Here is a 20511-nt window from a genome sequence, read left to right as displayed (position 1 = left end):
GCTAAATATCTGGTGTTTGGAATATATTGGATTCCTGAAAATTAAATTTATATTTTCACAAGGAATAGACTATTCTAGACTAGCAATGCTTATATCCCTATTCTTGGATTGTTTTGTTTCCTACCCTGACCATCTAACAAGCTCATCCTTCCAAATTTGATTCAAAAACCCCTCCTCCAGTAAACTTTGCCTAACCGAAGTTCACACCCCTCCATTTATGTCCCTAACATGCACGTATAATGTACATTAACTTGCATATACTATTATTTATATTTTGTGTGCTTTCAACTTTTAGCTATAATGTTGTCTTTGACTTTTTTAAGCCTCCACAGTGTTTAGCGCTGTGCTACACATGTATATATGTGACTGTGTGTGTTTGCATGTGGGGTTGTGTTTGTGTATGTATATGTTTATGTGTGTGTGAGTTGAATGAATAAAAAACTAAAGAACCTGGGCATCTGTAGGGTAGAAAAGTTTCATAATTTTTCAGAAACCAAAGTTGCTGGATCTTCCTAACATTAAAAAATCTGATTTCCAAAGCGATTTCAGTTTGGTTTTAGTTATGTCAGTAATAAAAAGGCAGTGGGAAAAAATTGTTTAAAACCCTTTATGAAATATTCTAAAAGGCCTTTTAACAAATTATTAACAGCACCAAACTAAAACATTTTACTAAATAGTGGTATAACCTTTTCTATGACTTTACGAACGTAGACTTCTCTATTCAAGACAAAGAATACTGAACAGGAATAGGTGTTGTGAATCAGGATACAAAAGGCAATTCACTCTAAGTCAATAGCTAATGCACATTTTGCAATTAATTTAAAAATCCCTCTGTAGTACATATGCATGTTAAGTAAAAGAATAGTTGCAGATCTTCATAGTAGTTCTAATACTGTAAAACATAACACAATACTGAAGTCGCTATTTAACAGGAAAAATTTTGTTTATAATAGCTGTTAATATTAAAATAGGATATAATAATAAAAAATTATTCTCAATGTGTATATTTTCAAATTTGCCTGACAGTGTCCTTTTAAGAATCTGACAATTTGTAGTTAGATTACAGACATTTGCATTTCACTTTCATAATTGAAAATATTACTTACACAATAACAAACAACATATAGTAGCTTTATACTGAAGCACTCTGCAATTTATATTTAAAGCTTTGCAATAAAGCAAGATTCACTGTACTTTTCATAAGTTATATTACATGTCATGTATGCTATAATTACACAAAGAATAAATAAATGAAGCATAAAAAATGCAGGACGATAACAATGGAATGTTTTAGCTGTCATTCTCAGTGTTACTTCATATGTCTGCATTAAATTCTGATGTATTTTAAACCCAAGAACCTTTATCTTTAAATAATACACTAAAAATATCAAGTTTAAAGTATAAACATAATACTCTATATGCCTTTTTTCCTAGGTCATCTGGGAAATAAAACAAGACAAACAGAGGCAAGAGCAGTTCTTTCTCTTGCCACAGAATCTCTCTTTACTTCCCTATAAACCTTTATGTCATTTCTAGAGCATACATTACAAGATGACAGCTTTGGCAAAGTATAAGCATATTAAATGGCTTCTTTCTTAGAAGAAAGAAAATAATTTAAACTAACAATTTGCTTTTTGGCTTATTCATTCTCAATCTTTCTCTGATATATAATAGTGGTATAAAAAACACTTCATGAAATGCTCACTATTAATCAGTTAAATAGTACAGAATGAATTAATGTATGTAATTAATCAAAATATATTATCAGTATAGATACTATGGTGAGGTCCTAGAATTTGTTACACGTAGAGCTAAACTTGCAAGAGATCGCATGGCAAAAGTAGAAACTTTGTGACATATCCCAGCTTTTGAAATATAGTTAGAAGCCAATCGAAAAAGCCTTTCAGCACCAAAGGTATTGAAGTGCCCGGGAAGCACCTTCTCTACCAGACCTCTGTCCACTAATTCTATTAGACGTTCACAGGTCCCAACATAGTCACTTATCCTGCTGTATGGGAGCCAGTCAATCAGTGATCCATCATACACGACGTCTCCACTGAAGAGAATCTTTCGGTCTTTGTCATGTAAGCAAATACTGCCCCTGGAGTGACCTGGCATGTGCATAACAGTGAGCTGTCTGTCACCAAGGTTGATCACATCCCCTACAAATGGAAACAGAGTTTACAGATAAACATGTTGTATACTTGACTTAGCATTTAAAGCATAGAAGAGCATTATATGCTTCCAAAGAAATTGGGAAGGATGACATTTTATTTCATAAATACTGTATTTCTTAATGATGATTTAAAAATAAGCTGCCTATGTTCATTCCTATTGTTTGCTAGACCAGTGTTTGCCAAAGCAAGTAATGTGGAACACTATTTCTACAGGCTATCATGAGACATAAATGAAAAGGAAGTAATTATGTGGTCAAATAGTTTGAGGAACTCTCAGTTTAAAGAAAATTCAGCAGCTTTTCAGAAAGACCTCTTTGAGCTTTTATTATATGAATGTATACTGTGGATATACACAAAGTAGATACAGTTGTACAATTTCTCAAACTTATTTGATCATGAAACTTTTAATTTTCAGAACATCTATGGTACCAGTATCCTGTTGACACAATTAATGAATGTTGCTCTAGGGAATTTTGTTGTATTTTGCCTCTTGTTGTATCACCCTGTCAGAATTAGGGCTTGAGGAATTGATATAAATGATGATGCTCTAATATGTGAGTAATAATCTCCATAATCTCTGACCCAGGAACCTCAAGTCTTCTGTCAGAATACATTAAACTCTGGCAGGCTAACTTGCAAATAGGGTTAAATCTCAGACTTCAGTTACCGACAGCAGAGAGGAAATGGAGCTACATGGGTGCAAAATTGCTCTGTTTCACTGGAATTACATTAGTATAAACTTGAAGTAAATCATGGTAAATTAAAAGATTCATACTGTAATCTCTAGTGCAAGCACATACACAGGAAAAAGTTTAAAAATATATAGCTAAAAAATTAATAAAGGAATCAAAATGGTGTAATAATCAGGATTTGGTAAACATAAAAAGGCAGAGATTGTCAGACTGGATTAAAAATCACGATATATGCAGCCTACAGGAAAGAAACTATAAGGCCAAAGACACAAATAGGTTGAAAAGCTTAACCATATTAAATATTACTTTAAGAGAACTAGAGCAGCTATATTAATGTAAGACAAAATTGATTTTTACATGAAGAATATTACTAAAGTAATTTTATGATAATATACATTAAATCAATACATCGACAAATAATTATAAATGTACATGCACCTAAAATATCACCAAAAATACACGAAGCAAAAACAAACAGAAATAAAGGATAAACAATTCAACAATTATATTTGGAGAGTTCAACATTCTTCTCTGTGTAATTCATAAAATAAGTAAACAGAAAATCAAAAAGGATATGGAAGACCTGAACAACTCTATCAACCAACTTGACCTGACAAAAATAAAACACTTTACTCCAAAATAGCAAAGTACACATTCTTTTCAACTGCAGTTGAAATATTCAACAGGCTATAAAGCTAGGCCATAAAGCAAGAATCAATAAATGTAAAAGGAATAAAATCATACAAAGTATGTTCTCTGACTATAACATAATTAAATTAGAAATAACAAAATGAACAGAAAATTGATAACGTGTAGTCTTTTTGTTTGTTTTTTTTCTGAGACAGAGTTTTCCTCTCTCGTCCTGGCTGGAGTGCAGTGGCGCAGTCTTGGCTCGCTGCAACCTCCTGCCTTCCAGGTTCAAACAATTCTTGTGCCTCAGCCAGCTGAGTAGCTGGAATTACAGGCGTGTGCCATCATGCCTGGCTAATTTTTATATTTTTAGTAGAGATGGGGTTTCACCATGTTGGCCAGGCTGGTTGCCATGTTGCCAAGGCTGGCCTCAAGTGATCCTCCCTCCCTGGCCTCCCAAAGTGCTGTATTATAGGCATGAGCTACCACGCCCAACCTTATTATGTGTTTTTAATAGGCAAAAAATAAATTAGGAAGAACAAAAATAAATATGGGCAATATTCAAATATATGTAAAGCAAACATCAAACTTCTATATAGTTTATGGATCAAAGAAGAAATCAAAGGGAAATATAAAAATATTTTGAATGAATGAAAACAAAATCAAAACACATCCAAATGTATAGAATACAGCTGAAGCAGTACTTAAAAGAAAATTTATTGCTTTAAATGCTTATTTTATAAAGGATTAAATGTTTAAAATCAATAATCAAATTACTATCCTAAGAAGTTAGGAAAAGAAGAGCAAATCAAACACAAAGTAAGTGTTAATGGAAATAATAAAGGACAGGGCAAAAATAAATGAATACAAATACCAACAAAGAAAAGCAGATGAAACCAACAGTTATTTATTTGAAAACTACAACAAAATTGGTACACCTTTAGCTAGACAAATCAAGAAAAAATTAGAGAAGATACAACTTGCTAAAATAGGAATGAAGGAAGGAACATCACTATAGACCCTGAAGAAATTAAAAGGAGAATAAGGGAATATTATGAACAATTTTAAGCCAACAGATTTGACAACTTACTTGAAATGAACATATTCTTAAAAAGAGACAAATTATCAAAAGTGATCCAAGAAGAAATGAAGTCTAAATAAATGTATATCAAGCAAATAAACTGATTAACAATTTAAAGTTTCCCCACAAAGAAAAGTCTGGGCTCAAAGAAGACTTCATTGATCAATTCTGTCAATCATTTTAAAACGGGACAATTTCAACCCTAAACAATTTCAACCCATATAAAGACTTTCAGAATATAGACGAGAAATCTAACTCAGTTATTGCTCTCATAAAAGCGAAAGACAATATATTAAAATAACAACAACATCAGGCCTGCTGCAGTGGCTCACTCCTGTAATCCCAGCACTTTGGCAACATGTGGGAGGATTGTTTGAGGCCAGGAGTTCGAGACCAGCCTGGGCAAAATAATGAGACCTCCATTTCTATAAAAATTAAAAATAATAATAATAATAAAAAGCCAGGCAGGGTGTTTTGTGCCTGTAGTCCCAGTTACTCAGGAAGCTGAGGTGGAAGGATTGCTTGAGCCCAGAAGTTTGAGGCTGCAGAGATCTATGATGGCACCATTGCACTCCGGCCTGAACAACAAAAGGAGACTCTTTCAAACAAAACACAACAAAAGCCTGTACACAAATATACCTAATGAATGCGGTCTTAAAATTATTGACAAAATACTGGCAAATCAAATCCAGCAACTTATAAATAGGAAAATGACAAAGTGGAGTTTATCCCAGAAATATTAAGTTTGGTTGAGCTAGTGAAAATAAATTAGTGTAATATACTATATTAATAAAGGAGAAAGCCATATGATTATCTCAATAGATACATAAAAAGCATATGACAAAATCCAATTCTCATTCATGATAAAAACTTCCAGCAAACTTGGAATAGTTGGGGAAGGTCCTGAACTTGATAAAAGTCACTTATGAACACCTACAGGTAATACCTCTTTGAATAGAAAGTCTCCTAAGATAACAAGGCAAGGATGTCTGCTCTTACCATTTCTATTCAACATTATACTGAAGATCCTAGACAGTGTAATAAGCCAAGAAAAAGAGAGTAAGGTCACACAGATTAGAAAAGAAAAAGTAAATCTGTTTTATTTAGACACAATCTTACGTACAGAAAATCCTAAGTAAAGTAAGAAAAAGCTAGAGAACTAAAAAACAAGTTTAGGAATGTCACAGGATACAAGATCAACATACAAAGATAAACTGTATTTCTATATGCTACAAATTACTATCAAAAATGAATTTTAAAACATTCGACTCAAAATAGCATCAGAAAGAGTAAAATACTTGGGGAAAAATTTGACAAAAGATGTTTTGCAATATATGAACACTGTATGATGAAAACTACAAAAACACTGTCAAGAGAAATTAAAGAAGACCTAAATAAAAGGAGAGAGAGGCTATGCTTACTGTCTCAATATCACTAAGACTCAATATTGCTATGATGGTAATGTAACCCAATTTTTCCAATAGCTACACTGCCTAAGAAAACTTTCTGCAATGACTGAAATATTGGTTCTCAATACTGTTCAGTATGGTGTGGCTAATGGTGCTTGAAATAAAGCTAGTACAATTAAGGAATTAAAATTTTAATTCTAACCAACTTTTTTAAAGAGATGGAATCTCTGTCACTCAGGCTGAAGTGCAATGGCCTGCTTATAGCTCACTGTAACTCCTGAACACCTGGGCTCAAGGGATCCTTCCAAGTAGCTGGGACTACAGGTATATGACACCAGCCTAGCTAACTTAAAAACTTTTTTTTAGAGACAAGATCTCACTTTGTTACGTAGGCTAGTCTTATACTCCTGGCCTTAAATGATCCTCCATCCTCAGTCTCCTAAGTAGCTGGGATTACAGGTGAGCCACCACATCCGGTAATCTTAATTTAAATTTGCTAGTCATACATGGCTAGTGGCTACTGTAATGGCCAGTAAAAATTCAACATAATTTCAATCAAAATCTTGACCTTTTTTCGAAGAAACTGAAAGTCTGACTCTAAATTTCACATGGAAATGCAGCACAATTTGCAATTGCAAAAATATGGAACCATCTCAATGTCCATCAATCAACAAGTAAATAAAATGTGATATACACACACACACACACACACACACACATACACCACAGAATACTACTCAGCCATAAAAAGGAATGAAATAATGGCATTCATAGCAACCTGGATGAAATTGGAGACTATTACTCTAAGTGAAGGAACTCAAGAATGAAAAATCAAACATCATATATTCTCACTCATTATGTGGGAGCTAAGCTATGAGGGCGTAAAGGCAAAAGAATGATACACTAATGTTTGGGGGCTTGGGGAAAAGGGTGTGGGGTGGTGAGGGATAAAAGACTACACATTGGTTCAAGACCAGGTTGGTCAACATGGTGAAATCCTGTCTCTACTAAATACACGAAAATTAGTCGGGCGTGGTGGCGGGCACCTGTAATCCCAGCTACTTGGGAGGTTGAGGCAGGAGAATCGCTTGAACCCAGGAGGCGGAGGTTGTAATGAGCCAAGATCATGCCATTGCACTCCAGTCTGGGCAACAAGAGCGAAACTTCGTCTCAAAAAAAAAAAAAAAAAAAAAGACTACACATTGGGTACGGTGTATGCTGCTCGGTAATGGGCACACCAAAATCTCAGAAATCACCATTAAAGAACTTATTCATGTAACCAAACACCCACTTGTTCCTCCAAAAACCAATTGAAATAAAAATGTTTTTTTAAAAAAAAGAAGATTTGGAAAAATTGGAACCCTTACACACTGTAGCTAGGAATATAAAATGGTATAATCGCTTTGAGAACCAGTTTGGCACTTTCTTAAAAAATTAACGTACATTTACCATATGACCCAGGAATTCTGTTCCTAGGTGTCTACTAAGGGAAATGAAAACAAGCATCCACACAAAGACTTGTATGCGAATGTTCATGGCAGTATTATTCATAGCAGTTCCGAACTGGAAAGATTTAAATTTCCTTTAATAGGTGAAGAGAGAAATAAAATGCTATATTCACACAATGGAATATTTATCAGAAATAGAAAGGAATGAATTATTAATAGATGCCACAATATGGATGAATATCCAAAAGAAGCCAAAAAAGACTCTATCTATCTATCTATCTATCTATCTATCTATCTATCTACTATCTATCTATCTATCTATCTATGGCATGATTGTAGTTATAGAAAATTTTCAGAAAATCAAAACTACAGCAACACAAAACAGATCAGTGAGGCCAGGGGTGGGAGTAGGTGACTGAAAAAAAAAAAGCAGGAGGAAACTTTCAGGGTTAACAGAAGTGTTCTTGAACTAAATTGTGGTTATAGTTGCCTGTATGAATGCATTTCCTAAAATTCATCAAACCATACACTTAAAATAGGTATATTTATGGTGTGTAAATATACCTTAATAAAGCTGTTAAAAATATTTAAGTGGAAACAATCCAAATGTACATCAATGGATAAATGGGTATTAAAATATGATACATATTCATAAAATGAAATATTATTTGGTAATAAAAATAAATGAAGTACTGATTCACCCTTCAACATGGATAAACCTTGAAATCATAATGCTAAGTGAAGGCAATTGTGAAGGTCCACACGTTGTATTTTTCCACTTTAATGAAATGTCCAGAATAGACAAATCTGGGGTGGGGCTAGGGGCTGGGGATGTTAAGGGGATGATGGCTAAAAGAAGGGGCTATTTGTTTCAGAGGTAAGAAAATATTCTCAAATTGACTGCAATGGATGTACAACTGAAAAGATTAAAACCACTGAATTATACATGTTAAATGGGTGAATTTTATGGTATATGCATTATACCTAATTCATAAAAAGCTATTAAAAGGGATATAATAGAACTGAATGCAAAAAATTCAGTAATTTTAAAGATAAGCACAATGCTTCAAATACATTTTCTGAATATGCTGGTACTTCTGGCTTTTGCTTTATAAGCCCAGGGATTCACATTATTTCTTTTCTGAATTTAGGAGTAAAGAAATTCCTTGTTATTTGGGTATCATTAGTACTTAAATAAGATGATTTAAAACTGGGACTAAATTTTTTGTGGAGGGGGGTAGAAAGGACTAAAATTTTACAGTACATAGTGAGAAATGGAAAACAGTTTGGTTAGAATTTCATTTTAAAGAATTACTAAATTTAATCTTATCAGTAGAGAGTCTCTTCAGTAGTTTGCTAATCTACCGTGGCCACAGTTCCTAGTGAGATGAAATGTAATAATATTATGTCCTGTAAAGTGCTATTTTCTTCTCATACAGAAGGTCCTTTGGGCAAAAGTCAAGAGCCTTAACAATTTTCCAAAAGGCCTTTCTTAATACTTTGAATTCCCAATTATTTGCTTTTGAAGAGCCATTTGTGTCATTATCTGTATCATTTTCCCCTTCTTCCATTGTGAACTGATCTGTCTCTACAACAGTACTGCTCAAAGCATGATCTGAAGACCAGTAGCAGTAGCAGCAGTAGCAGCTTTCCAGGTGTTTTTCATGCATGAAATAGTTTGAAAAACAAATCTAATCCAGACTTCTAGAATTTGCCTGTGATAACGGTATACTGGGTAGCTAGTCAGGCATAAGCAGGGCAGGAGAGGGGTCTCCGCAACCCCACACACACATCAGGAATGTCAGGTGATGGTCAGGTGGTTGCTGAAACGCTCTCTCTAAAATAAGAATCAGCTGCAGCTCATGCCAGGGTAAAGCAGTCTCCCAATAGACAGAAACACCTGAAACTGGTGATCAGCAGCTTCCCAATAAGATTTTAAGAGGTGGGTGAGTGGGCTCAAGCATGCGCATTAAGAGGCAAAATGGTGTTTAACTGGTATGTGACCTCCCAGGGACATTCAACTGGTAAGGGAAGAATGCCTCAAGTGAATATGTATAAAACTCCAGTAAACACATTGTGCACGCTCACCTCCCAAGCACTGGCAGGCCACTGCACATGCAGAAAGCCCACCCCAAGGGAAGAATTAGGGTAGAAGAGATGCAAGACCCCAGAAGTATGAGAACATATAAAACCCCAAAGCAAAAAGTCAAACTGCACACTTGATCTCTCAAGTTGCCCGCCTGGCCTTCTTCCAAGTGTACTTCCTTTCATGACTGCTCTAAAGCTTTTTAATAAACCTTCGCTCCTGCTCTAAAACTTGCCTCGGTCTCTCCTTCTGCCTTCTGCCCCTCAGTCGAAGTCTTTCTTCTGAGGAGGCAAGAAGTGAGATTGCTGCAGACCCATATGGATTCACTGCTGGTAACAATAAGAATCACCTGTAATACATGTTAAACACACAAGTTTCTAGACCCACTCCAAAGTTTCTGAATTAATCTTTTGGGGAAGAGTCTGAAATCTGTATGCTGAACAAACAACCAAGGTGATTACGGGAAAGAAAGTTTGGGAAGCAAGGAACTATGCTAGTAGTTTTCAAACCTTAGTGTGCATCAGAATTCCCTGTAATGCTTGTTAAAACACAGACTGCTGGGCCCCACCCCCAATTACTGCACTGATAAGACTAGTGCCCGAGAATCTACATTTCTAACAAGCTACCAGGCAATACTAAAGCTGTTAGTGAGGACCATGCTTTGAGAACTACTGCTCAGGCAGCACTGCCTCTTCAGTTACGACAACATGTAAAGAAGGATGAAGTAAAATACTGCATAGCCATAACTGCACTATAAAATGCTAAGCAATGTAATTCTATAAAATAATATATCTCGCAAATTATGATATGCAGAACTTCTGCATCAGAATCACCTGGGGACTGTTAAAGATAAGGATTCCTTTGTCACACACAAGCCCTACAGCATCCAAACTTAGGTGTTAAAGCCTAGAACTTGCTATTTTTAACAAGCTCCTGCATACCAAAAATCTAGAACCACTGTCATCATGCCTAAATGACTTTTCTAATGGATGATGCCAAGCACTGTATAATCATAGGGCTACATTCTCTGAAAGAATTTTTGTCCTGATGGTACTGCCAGGACACAAGAGCAAAAAGCCAGCTGGCATCTGTCCTGGGTAGCTGAAATCTACGTCAGGGCAGAGCCTCGTTTGCTGCTTCATCTGCCCATTTTCTCTTGTCTGAATCCCAGTAGTGACATTAAGATGGTTTCGGACACTCCCAGAGTTCTTCACATTCCAGTCGTAAGGGACCAGAATTCCTTTATAGGATTAGTCCAGATTTAAGGCACCTCTAGTGATTACAAACCACTACCACTTCCTGTATGATTGGCAGGTAAGGCAAATAAATTATTTCTAAGTTGATTTAGTAATAGAGCTACTGGAGACCAACTGTTTAATAAACGTAGAGAAAGGTTAAATGTAAGAGAAGACTGATCCTAAAAAGAAGCTATAGAGAATTACCAATTCAGGGACAGAATCATATTGATCTTTGGTTATATCCAGGTGATATTAAAATATTTAGCAATAGATAAAATGTAAGTACCCGCCCATCAAAATAGATACCAACTGTAAGCAACCAATAAGGCCATGGTTGCTGAATATCATTAGTTCTGCCATTATCCTGTGGCTTTAAAAATGCTTTCAATATGCTGATAATGCTCACACATAGAATTTCATGAGCACCTCTCTTACAAGAACCAGAAATGCCTATGAAGCGTATCATAAACACACAAGCACACACATACACAAAATCCTTCCAACTTCATCCTGATCTAATTGTCCAGATTCCAGTCATTCTAGACTTCTCTTACACACTCTTTCCAACACGGCATCCTCTATCTTTTAAAATTTCAGTTTATATACAAAAATATATATGTGCATATTTCAAATAAAATATTTCAGAGGGGCTTAAAATGTAAGACAAAAATTTACTTGCTCCATTTTGCTCTATCTCCAATCTTGCTTCCATGATGCACCCACTTCTAACAATCTCAGCTATTTCTTCTGGTAGTTACCTCTACCAGATATAGTTATCTCTAAATAATGGTTATACTCCATTTCCATATTTACCAATTGGGTATACTCTGATTTCATGCATGTATTATTTCTTGGTTTTAAAATTTTGTTAGCCATTGACTTCCACTGTGAAATAGGATTTTTAGTTCTCTTTACTCCCCACTCTCCACATACCATCACATCCCCCTGAGAAAGAATTATGATTCAACTGCTCCAATCTGGACCCTCTAAGCCTGGGGTACTAGCATTATTAGAGTGTCATCTGTTGCATCTTCCTGATGCTTTCTTTTGAATTCTATTTCCTGTTTACTATATTACTTCTTTCTTGGTTCACTCCCTTATTCTGAAGGGGCATATCCTAGTAGCTTTCTAAGAAACAGTATGTGGGAAATAATTTGAGAACTTGATTAATAGTGGGATATCGAATTCTAGATTGGAAATCATTTTCATTCAAATTGGAAGGCAAGATTTCTTCTTTGCTAGCTCCAAAACCATTCTATTCTGAGTACATAACTCTTTTGTTTACATTTCTTAAAGCTTGTAAAATCTTCTTTGATCTCAGTGTTCTGAAATTTTACAATAACATGCTTGGGTTTGGATGTGTTTTCATCTATTGTCCTGTGAAGTCTGTGGGCCCTTTCAATCTGGAAAATTTATATCCTTTAATTGTGTGATATATTACTGGATTACCTCTACCTCTACTATTTCTTTTTTTTTTTTTCTTTTTTCTTTGAGACAGAATCTAGCTCTGTTGCCTAGGCTGGAGTGCAATGGCACGATCTCGGCTCACTGCAACCTCTCCCTCCAGAGTTCAGGGGATTCTCCTGTCTCAGCCTCCCGAGTAGCTGGGATTAGAGGCATGTACCATCACACCCAGCTAATTTTTGTATTTTTAGTAGAGACGGGGTTTCACCATGTTGGCCAGGCTGGTCTTGAACTCCTGACCTCAGGTGATCCGCCCTCCTCGGCCTTTCAAATTGTTGGGATTACAGGCATGAGTCACTACGCTCGGCTGCCCTACTATTTCTTTTCTTTCGCTGTCTCTGTCCTATCTCTGTATCCATTATTCTAAGGCTGGATTTTCCAAACTGGTCCTCCTACTTACTTTAGTCTTTTTCTCTCCTGGTTTCTATTTTCCTTTATTGCTCTTTAGTAAGTTTTTCAACTTTATCTTCTAGACCTACTGCTGCGTAATTTCTGATGTTTTAAATTCCGAGAGCTTTTTTTTTTTGGTGAATATTGTTCTGTTATTTATTTTTAAAGCATCCTTATTGACTCTTAGGTATCTTGAATGCAATAGCTTGTCTTATCCCCTGATGATATTGATGATAGTTGCCCACTCTCAAATTGCTTTATGCTGTTTAATAGTTGATCTCATGTTAGAGAATTTTCTCAGATTTTTTTTATAATGCTTGGTTGCCTATTTAAGAGTTCGGGGGCATGAGTAAAAATGGCTATTGTCAAAAAGACAGAAAATAACAGATGCTGACAAGGATGTGGAGAAAGGGGAATGCTTGTACATTGTTAGTGGGGATGTAAATTAGTACAGCAACTATTGAAAATAGTATGAAGGTTCCTCAACAAACTGAAAATAGAACTACCATATGACCCAGCAATCCCACTGCTGGGTATATACATCCAAAAGAAAGGAAATCAGAATACTAAAGAGATCACTGCATTCCCATGTTTATTGCAGCAATATTTACAATAGCCAAGATGTGGAATCAACCTAACTGTCCATCAGCAGATGAACGGATAAAGACAGTGTGGGACAATATACACAGTGGAATTATTCACTCACAAAAAATAATGAAATTGTCACTTGCAGCAACACGGATGGAACTGGAGGGCATTACGTTAAGTGAAAGAAGCCAGGCACAAAATGACAAATACCTCATGTTCACACTCATATGTGGGAGGTAGTGCTAGTGTGGTGGTTACCAGAGGCTGGAAAGGGTGGGGGAAGGGAATGAAGAGATTGGTTAATGGGTACAAAAATACAATTAGATAAAATAAATAAGTTCCAGCGTTTGATAGACTAGAGTTAATAAGGATTTATCGCATGTTTCAAAATAGCTAGAAGATTTGGAATGTTTCTGACACAAAGAAATCATAAATGTTTGAAGGGTGGTGGATATTCTAAATAACCTGATTTGATCATTACATTGTATGCATTTATCAAAATATCACACATACCTCACAAGTAATTACAACTATTAGGCATCAATTAAAAAAAAGAAGGGGGGACAAGAAGGCTGCTTGCAGCACATGCATGGGGCCTGGTGACTGAGGCTTCACACTAGAGAAAGAGGCCAGGATTTCTTAGGTATTCCTCTACATTGGTATCTTCGTCTTTCCTCTAGAAGGCAGATTCCCTAGATAACATTTTTCTAATTTCCTACCTGGGTGGGGAAAGGCCTGGCTCTCATCCTTCTGGAAAACTAGTAGGACGGACGAACACACACACACACACTCTTTCTTTCTCCTGTTTTCCATACTGAGCCCTTAAGATCAATAGTAATTTGGCATCCTTCAATCAAGAAACTCCTTTGTTTTACTATCCCTAGAGAATAAACTAATTGGATGGGAGAGGGAGGGGCATTCACTAGAGTTTTAAGAGCTTCTTAAAAGGTTTTCAAGAAATTCTACTTACTCTTCCCTTTGCCGCCACTGAGGTACTGCCTATTGCTAATTCCTGTAATTTTTAAGGCTTCTGCGGTGGAAACTGAATTGGCTCTTAATTTCCCTTTGCTGGCATAGTATAAAACTGTTAACTTAGTAACCACATCTACTTTCTAGCATCCGAAACAGTTCCCCCAGCCAATGGGGCTTTACGTTTAAATCACGGTTCCTTTACAGTATATTAATGGTGCTTCGGAAGAGAGCCAAATTAGATGTGTCTGTTCAATTCGCCACCTTCCTACAACCTGTTTTAGCCTCTGCAAATGACTTAAGTCTGCCTGAAATCACGCCTCTGAGATAATATCTTGGTGACACTGGGCATATGGCTTAAACATGTATGTAATAGGGATCACAATGCCAGAACTTTGTATCACTTTAGTGAAAAATGGGCACAATGATGTATGCCCACTCAAGAGCTATGTGCTATGTCAATTTAAGGTCTACTGCTATCTTAGAGGAAGATAACCATTTCACTATTAGTAAGGCGAGTTGCTTTTTCATCCAGATAATGCACTGGATGATATGGCTATTCTCTCCTTGTCCCTCATTTACAAGTTGGCTTTTGGGTTAGAGATACAGTGCACAGATTTATGCTTCTCCATGACAAGCAATCATCAATTCATTAAAGGAAATGTAATAAATGATTTCAGCTCCTTGCATTCTACCAAAGCAATGAATACTTTATGCTGTTCATGTGTGTAACTGTATACAAATTTTTAATACAAATATTTTATGTATCCTCCCAGGCATCTGGATTATGTTAACAGCAAGTTAGCAGGCCACATCATTCAGAATATACGGGAAATTAATATTCTTGAGAAGACAGGAAATTAGACACTACTTGAGAGGGTGGCGCATCCAGCTCCTCATGAAAAACAACTTTTGATAATACAGTACTATCACCTTCAAAGTGTCTGGTAAACATTAAGGTTTCTTTTCACCCTTTTAAAGGCTTAAAGCACCACACAAGTAGTTTGCAGGCCCCTTTCAGCTCCCAAAATGTTAGGATTCTACCATTAACTGGAAACCTGGGTTGTAGTCCCAGCTCTTTTCGAGATGGGCGATGTGACCTCTTGCATGATACTCAGGCCTGCATGGGTTCTTTCTTCATCTATAAAACAATCCCTATCATCTTTCACCTTTGATTTCCCATTGCTGATACGGAATCAAGAGTCAATTTCAAAATTAATTTATTCTTTTCAATAATTTAAGTATATTTTAATACTAATGTAAACATTTTTGGTCTGGGTGTCAGAATTTGGTCTGAATACCCATCAACTGCATGGAAATCTTACTCCTAAAAGTACCCATTTTTGTCAAGAAATACAGTAATTAGGTGTGACTTTAATGTAAATTAAAATTTAATGTACATGTACTTTCATCTCATATTGTCAGATAATGTAAGACTCCCATCTAAACCTTTTTTTTTTTTTAATTTTAGATTTAAAACTTTAATGAAGACTTTTGTTGGGTGGGGGTGAGGTACAGAATCTTGCAATTTTTTTTTTTTTAGCACCGATAAGTACAATATAATACTGCAATTTTTAAAATATCTCAAATGAGTAAGATGTCATCTGTGAGATAAACTGATTTTTGTAAAATATTTCATTATTTGCCATATTGTTTGGTCATAAAGTGAGCTTCATTATACTGCAGCAACTGGCTTTTTCTACTATATAGAGGCATGTTTTAATAAACCAAATTGGTAATTAAAATGGTCTCACGCTAAAGAAGGGGACTTTCACATTCTACTCAGAATTATCATCATGTATTTATGAGGTACGTTCTGCATGCCTTGATCTATTGTGCCTAGATTCATATCCTAGCTTTTATCATGATCTGGCTCAGGCAAGCCATTTAACTGGGAGGTCAGTGGCCTCACTTTAAATGTGTTGTGAGGATAAAATGAAATCAGAAGTATTCTAAAAAGAAAATAGAAAACTAATATACCAAATATTGCTGATGTGGCAAATTAGCTCAATTATTTAAGTCCTTGCGTAGGGAGAATGGGCTGAGGCCCTAATCTATTTATTTTCATTCCATGAATTTCTCTCTGAATTCCACATTTGTCTTTTACAGAGCCAAAGACGACCATGGCTACCTATGCATTAGTACACATAATTTACCTCTACCGAAAATTACTTCCTCATTGATCTTTCTCAGGCTTTGCTTTCAACCGGACCAGATACGTCATAAAGTTAGACTCAGATATATTCTACGTTTATGATTACTATTAAGCTTTTGCAATCGTGAGTCAACATCAACAGAAACCTATCTGAGAGGTTTCCAATCGCATTAGCGGATTGGAATCACTGGTCTGATGACTTTCTAAGGCTACAGGTGGGAACTGCAGTCTGCAGTTCTCAAAAGCACAGATCATGACATGCACTCCCCGTGGGCCGTCATTCCTTAAAAGTCTACTCACTACGAAAGCTCCTGGAAATGTCGGGCAGGTGCTTAGGGAAAGAATAAGAAATCCCTAGTCAGTCACAAGTCTCTGTAGTGTTACTACTATAGCCGACGCAGGAAACTGGCTAGGGAGGGGTTGGTGCCGGCTTTCAAAAAAGTACTCAGAATTGCTACACGGTGCAAAGCTGGCCTCTGGCAGGGAAGGCTGTGATGGCTTTGGCTCTGGTCAAGTGGGTTTTTACTCAGGGAAGGGTGTTAACAGAAGTGGTTCTGGCGAGGTGCCAAAATAATCCCCTTTATGGCCACGCAATTCTGCAACATGCGGCACTCGGACACTCTCTTCCCAATACCCTCCCTTAACGAGAGCGCGCGCCCGCGGGGGCCCATTACCATCCTGCAGGATGAGGGTGGGCTGCACCGCCTGTACCCGGAACTGTCTGGCCCTCCAGCCGGGGCTGGGCGCCCGCACCACCTCGCTATCGGAGAGCCAGGTCACGGTCTCAAAGTTGTCCCCGCGAGCCAGCGCCTCGGCCTCGGCGTGGTGCACGGCCACCCGGTCGAACTGGTAGAGGCCGCCGGAGTGGTCGAAGTGCACGTGGGTGGCCACGGCAAGCAGCGGCCGGCGCGCCGCGTCCTCTTTGGCCCCGCGGTCCTGCAAGAGGCCGGAGGAGTACAGGTACTCCGGAAGGCTGCGCAGCCCCAGGCCTGTATCGATCACCACGTCCTGCTCGGAGCCGCGCACCAGCCAGATGTTGGCACGGTTGCCCGACTCGTAGAAGCGTTCTTGAATCCAGAAGATACCATCGCCTAGAGACTTGTGGGCGTACCACTCGAGCGCCGACATGCTGGGCAAGGATGCAGCCAGGCGGAGTGAGTGTGGGCGTGCGAGTCTCCCACAGCCTGTGTAGACACCGGGCGCTGCGGCTGTGTGGAGCCGTCTGCCTGCAGCCAGGGAGGAGGCGCTGAGTGAGGCGGGGGCGGGGGATGCGGGAGTCAGAATAGGAGGAGGAAGGACGCAGACCGACGCTGCCTGTAGCGTGCGCTCTCGCACCCTCCCGCCAGGTCGGCAGCAAGCAGAGGCTGCGCCACCAGCACGGGGGCGCAGGAGCTACAGCAGCCTCGGCAGGCGCACCACGAGGGAGCTTTAACGCAGGGACCACTGCAGCAGAATGGAGACTCAGGTGGCGACCCTTTCGCCACCCCGGGCGTGTGACAGCAGAGGCCCGGAGCAAGGGTGGGAAGCGCTAGGACCGCCCACCCACTGGCTGCCCACGGCGCGCACTCCCAGCTGGCGCGGAAAGTGTGGGGCCTAGCAGGTTGTACGGAGACTACGGAGCCTGCCAAGGGCAAAAAAGCTCTCTGCCGAGGGTATGGGGCTTGCCTAGGGAGTGGGCGGGGCTAGTTGGTAGGGCTCACGCAGCGGTCCTGGGGCCGCGTGGAGGGCGGTGCGAGTTTCTCCTGAGGTGGAACGAACGGCACTCGAGCGCCGGTGTTCTCTGCCAGCACCCCTTCCTTGCCGGCCGGCGCTTCGGCTGCAGAGTTTTGCCCAAGCTTCGAGACTTAGGGAACAGGTAACCGAGGAAGCAATCGAAGACTTGGGAGGGTTGGGGAGGGTAGAGGGGAGTTAAAGGGGCTTGTGGAGAAGTTGTGGGGGAAGTCGGGGGTAGAGATTCATTAAAGCGCCTCTGGGTTGAGGGGCGTTTGGAGATAGCTTGGTACCTCCCCTCCTTGTCCTGCTCCCTTCAGAATTTTTTAAGTCGAATTTCCAGATCTTACCCAGTCTCCCCTCCTGGGACTGTTTGCAGTGAGTTAGAAGGGTATTTATGCTCTTACTGATAGTAGGTTATTTTCCAAATCCAGTGACTTTATGATTTTTAAGGCACTAGTCATTGCCGCAGATTGCAGCTGAGGACCGACTATTCAGTATCTGTTTTCGTAACTGTTGGCATTTTATATCGTAGGGAAGGAAGTTGTTAATATGGTTTGTCTTCTAAAAAAAAAAAATTTTTTTCCCCCCCCTTTTTTTTTTTTTTTTTTTTTTTGGTTTGGTCTGCCCTTGGAAGAGAGTAAAGCGAGTTAGTAGAAAGGCTCAAATAAAGAAAAGGAGCACCTGGTGAGGACGGGAAAAGTGAATAATGACTGGGTGTGGCCCCGCCAGCCACATAAATCATCCACTCTGTTAACATAAAGTTACTGTCTCCACTCCCCACTTCCCAGCTATTGAAGCATCTATTTAGGTGTTTTTTTTTTTTGTTTTTTTGAGACAGAGCCTCTATTGCCCAGGCTGGAGTGCAGTGGCGCAATCTCGTCTCACTGCAACCTCCGCCTCCTGGGTTCAAGCGATTCTCCTGCCTCAGCCTCCCAAGGAGCCGAGATTACAGGCGCCCGCCACTGCACCCGGCTAATTTTGTATTTTTAGTGGAAACGGGGTTTCACTATGTTGGCCAGGCTGGTCTTGAACTCCTGACCTCAAGTGATCCGCCTGCCTCAGCCTCCCAAAGTGCTGGGATTACAGGCGTGAGCCACTACACCCGGCCAGAAGCATCTATTTAGGCTTCAGAAATTCCCTTGAGAACTTGACTAACCTCCCAACTTAGCCAGGAAGAATGATAAAGAGACTCATGAGACAGAATTACAAAAGAATTATGAAAACCGTTACTGTGACAACTACTAATAAGCCTTCATGGAAGGAGAGGTATACGCTCTTTTCCTAGCCTCCTAAAGTCTTTGGTGGGCATGCAGCTTTTCTAAATACTTTGCTAATCTTGGTAGAGATTATTCGGTTACTCAGTTGGGGGCTATCCTTATGCACAAGTCGCTGAGCTAGATAATTCATGAACAGAATTGTGTAAAAAGGTCATGATCTGGATTCTCAGGAGTTTTAAGGAAGATAATGTCTGTACACAATTACTTGCAAGATAAAGCATTACAGGGTATGTACCACAGAGAAAGTAAAAACTCGAATACAGATGGAAGGGATTCTTGAGGAGTGGCTTTTGAGCAGGCCTTAAAAGACTACTTTTAGAGCATTCTCAGCAGAGTAATATAGGGCCCTCAGTAGTCTGGGTACTTTTTCTCTAGGCAGAAGTGAGCCACTAGTGGTGAAATGGAGTGATATCTCTACCAGGCCATGAGCTCAGCAATAATTTGCCCAATAATCATTGGACTTTTGCCAGGCTTCGGTTAGTAATGGGGACATAAAAAGGAGAATAAGTTTCCAAGGAGACCTTCACACTTCCTGGTCCCTCTGCCTGCATCCCACATCTCACTGGATATCCTTTTTTAATTCTCTGCATGGCTCTTTGCTTTACTTGTGTCAGGCTTATGCTCAGATATCACTGAATAAGAGAGGACTTCTTCAGCCACCCTTTCCACAATAGCATCCATGTTTCCTGTCTTTATTTTTCTTCTTGTCACTTCCTGACATTTCCTATAAAATATATTTTGTCAGTTTCTTACCTCAGACTCTGAGCTTCATGAGAGGAGAGATTTTGTTTTGCTCACTACTGTATTCTCAATTCATAGAAGACAGCCTGACGATGAGGGTGCTTAATAAATACTTGATTGGATTGAAGAACTCCCTGGGAGACAGATAAGAGCTGACAGTTACAACATGATTGTAAAAAGGGCTTAAAAGCAGAGTAGTACTTGGGAAACACAGAGAAGGGAGAGGCCTATCTCCATGTAGGGTGGAAGAAATTGTCATGGAGAAAGTGTCATTTGCATGGCATCTGAAAAGAACCTGGGGCTTAGGTGGATGTGGCGGGAAGGGCACTCCAGGCATGCAATGGTTGATTTGGCCACAGCGTGGGGTGCATGTGGTGAGAGGCAGAAAGACTCCAAAGCTCTTTTAAGGAGAGTCACATGTCAAGATTTGTATTCCAGAAAGATACCCTAGAC

At 38.9% G+C, this 20511-nt stretch overlaps 2 protein-coding genes across 6 annotated transcripts in view; one reads left to right on the top strand and one right to left on the bottom strand.

Annotated features, from left to right (window-relative positions):
* Positions 1–593: 593 nt before the first annotated feature.
* MBLAC2 (metallo-beta-lactamase domain containing 2) lies at positions 594–17931 on the bottom strand. Its single transcript, XM_017890508.1, has 2 exons — positions 17002–17931; positions 594–2162 (listed from the first exon to the last, which is right to left on the bottom strand). The coding sequence occupies exons 1-2, from the start codon at positions 17453–17455 to the stop codon at positions 1777–1779; spliced, it is 840 nt and encodes a 279-aa protein (XP_017745997.1). The 5' UTR covers positions 17456–17931; the 3' UTR covers positions 594–1776.
* The window catches only part of POLR3G (RNA polymerase III subunit G), a 39869-nt gene continuing 37285 nt past the window's right edge, over positions 17928–20511 (top strand). For 2 of the 5 annotated variants that reach the window (XM_017890511.1, XM_017890510.1), the window contains exon 1: positions 18051–18182. The gene's annotated coding sequence lies outside the window, so the exon portion shown is untranslated. Of the gene's footprint in view, positions 17980–18025; positions 18183–20511 lie in introns of those variants that run through there. The other 3 variants (XM_017890512.1, XM_017890513.1, XM_017890514.1) reach the window with 3 other exon arrangements.

The sequence above is a fragment of the Rhinopithecus bieti genome, unplaced genomic scaffold (assembly GCF_001698545.2).
Source record: "Rhinopithecus bieti isolate Rb0 unplaced genomic scaffold, ASM169854v2 scaffold_17861, whole genome shotgun sequence".
NCBI classification, from domain to species: domain Eukaryota; kingdom Metazoa; phylum Chordata; class Mammalia; order Primates; family Cercopithecidae; genus Rhinopithecus; species Rhinopithecus bieti.
The sequence above is the reverse complement of the archived record's forward strand: the minus strand, read 5'-3'. Positions and strand labels throughout refer to the sequence as shown.

What these genes read in the sequence shown, in the direction of transcription:
- MBLAC2 (XM_017890508.1), bottom strand. Translation starts at nt 17,455, where the DNA reads ATGTCGGCGCTCGAGTGGTACGCCCACAAGTCTCTAGGCGATGGTATC. An exon ending in CACCCTCATCCTGCAGGATG is followed by an intron (nt 2,163 to 17,001) that starts GTAATGGGCCCC and finishes TTCCATTTGTAG; the next exon opens with GGGATGTGATCAACCTTGGT.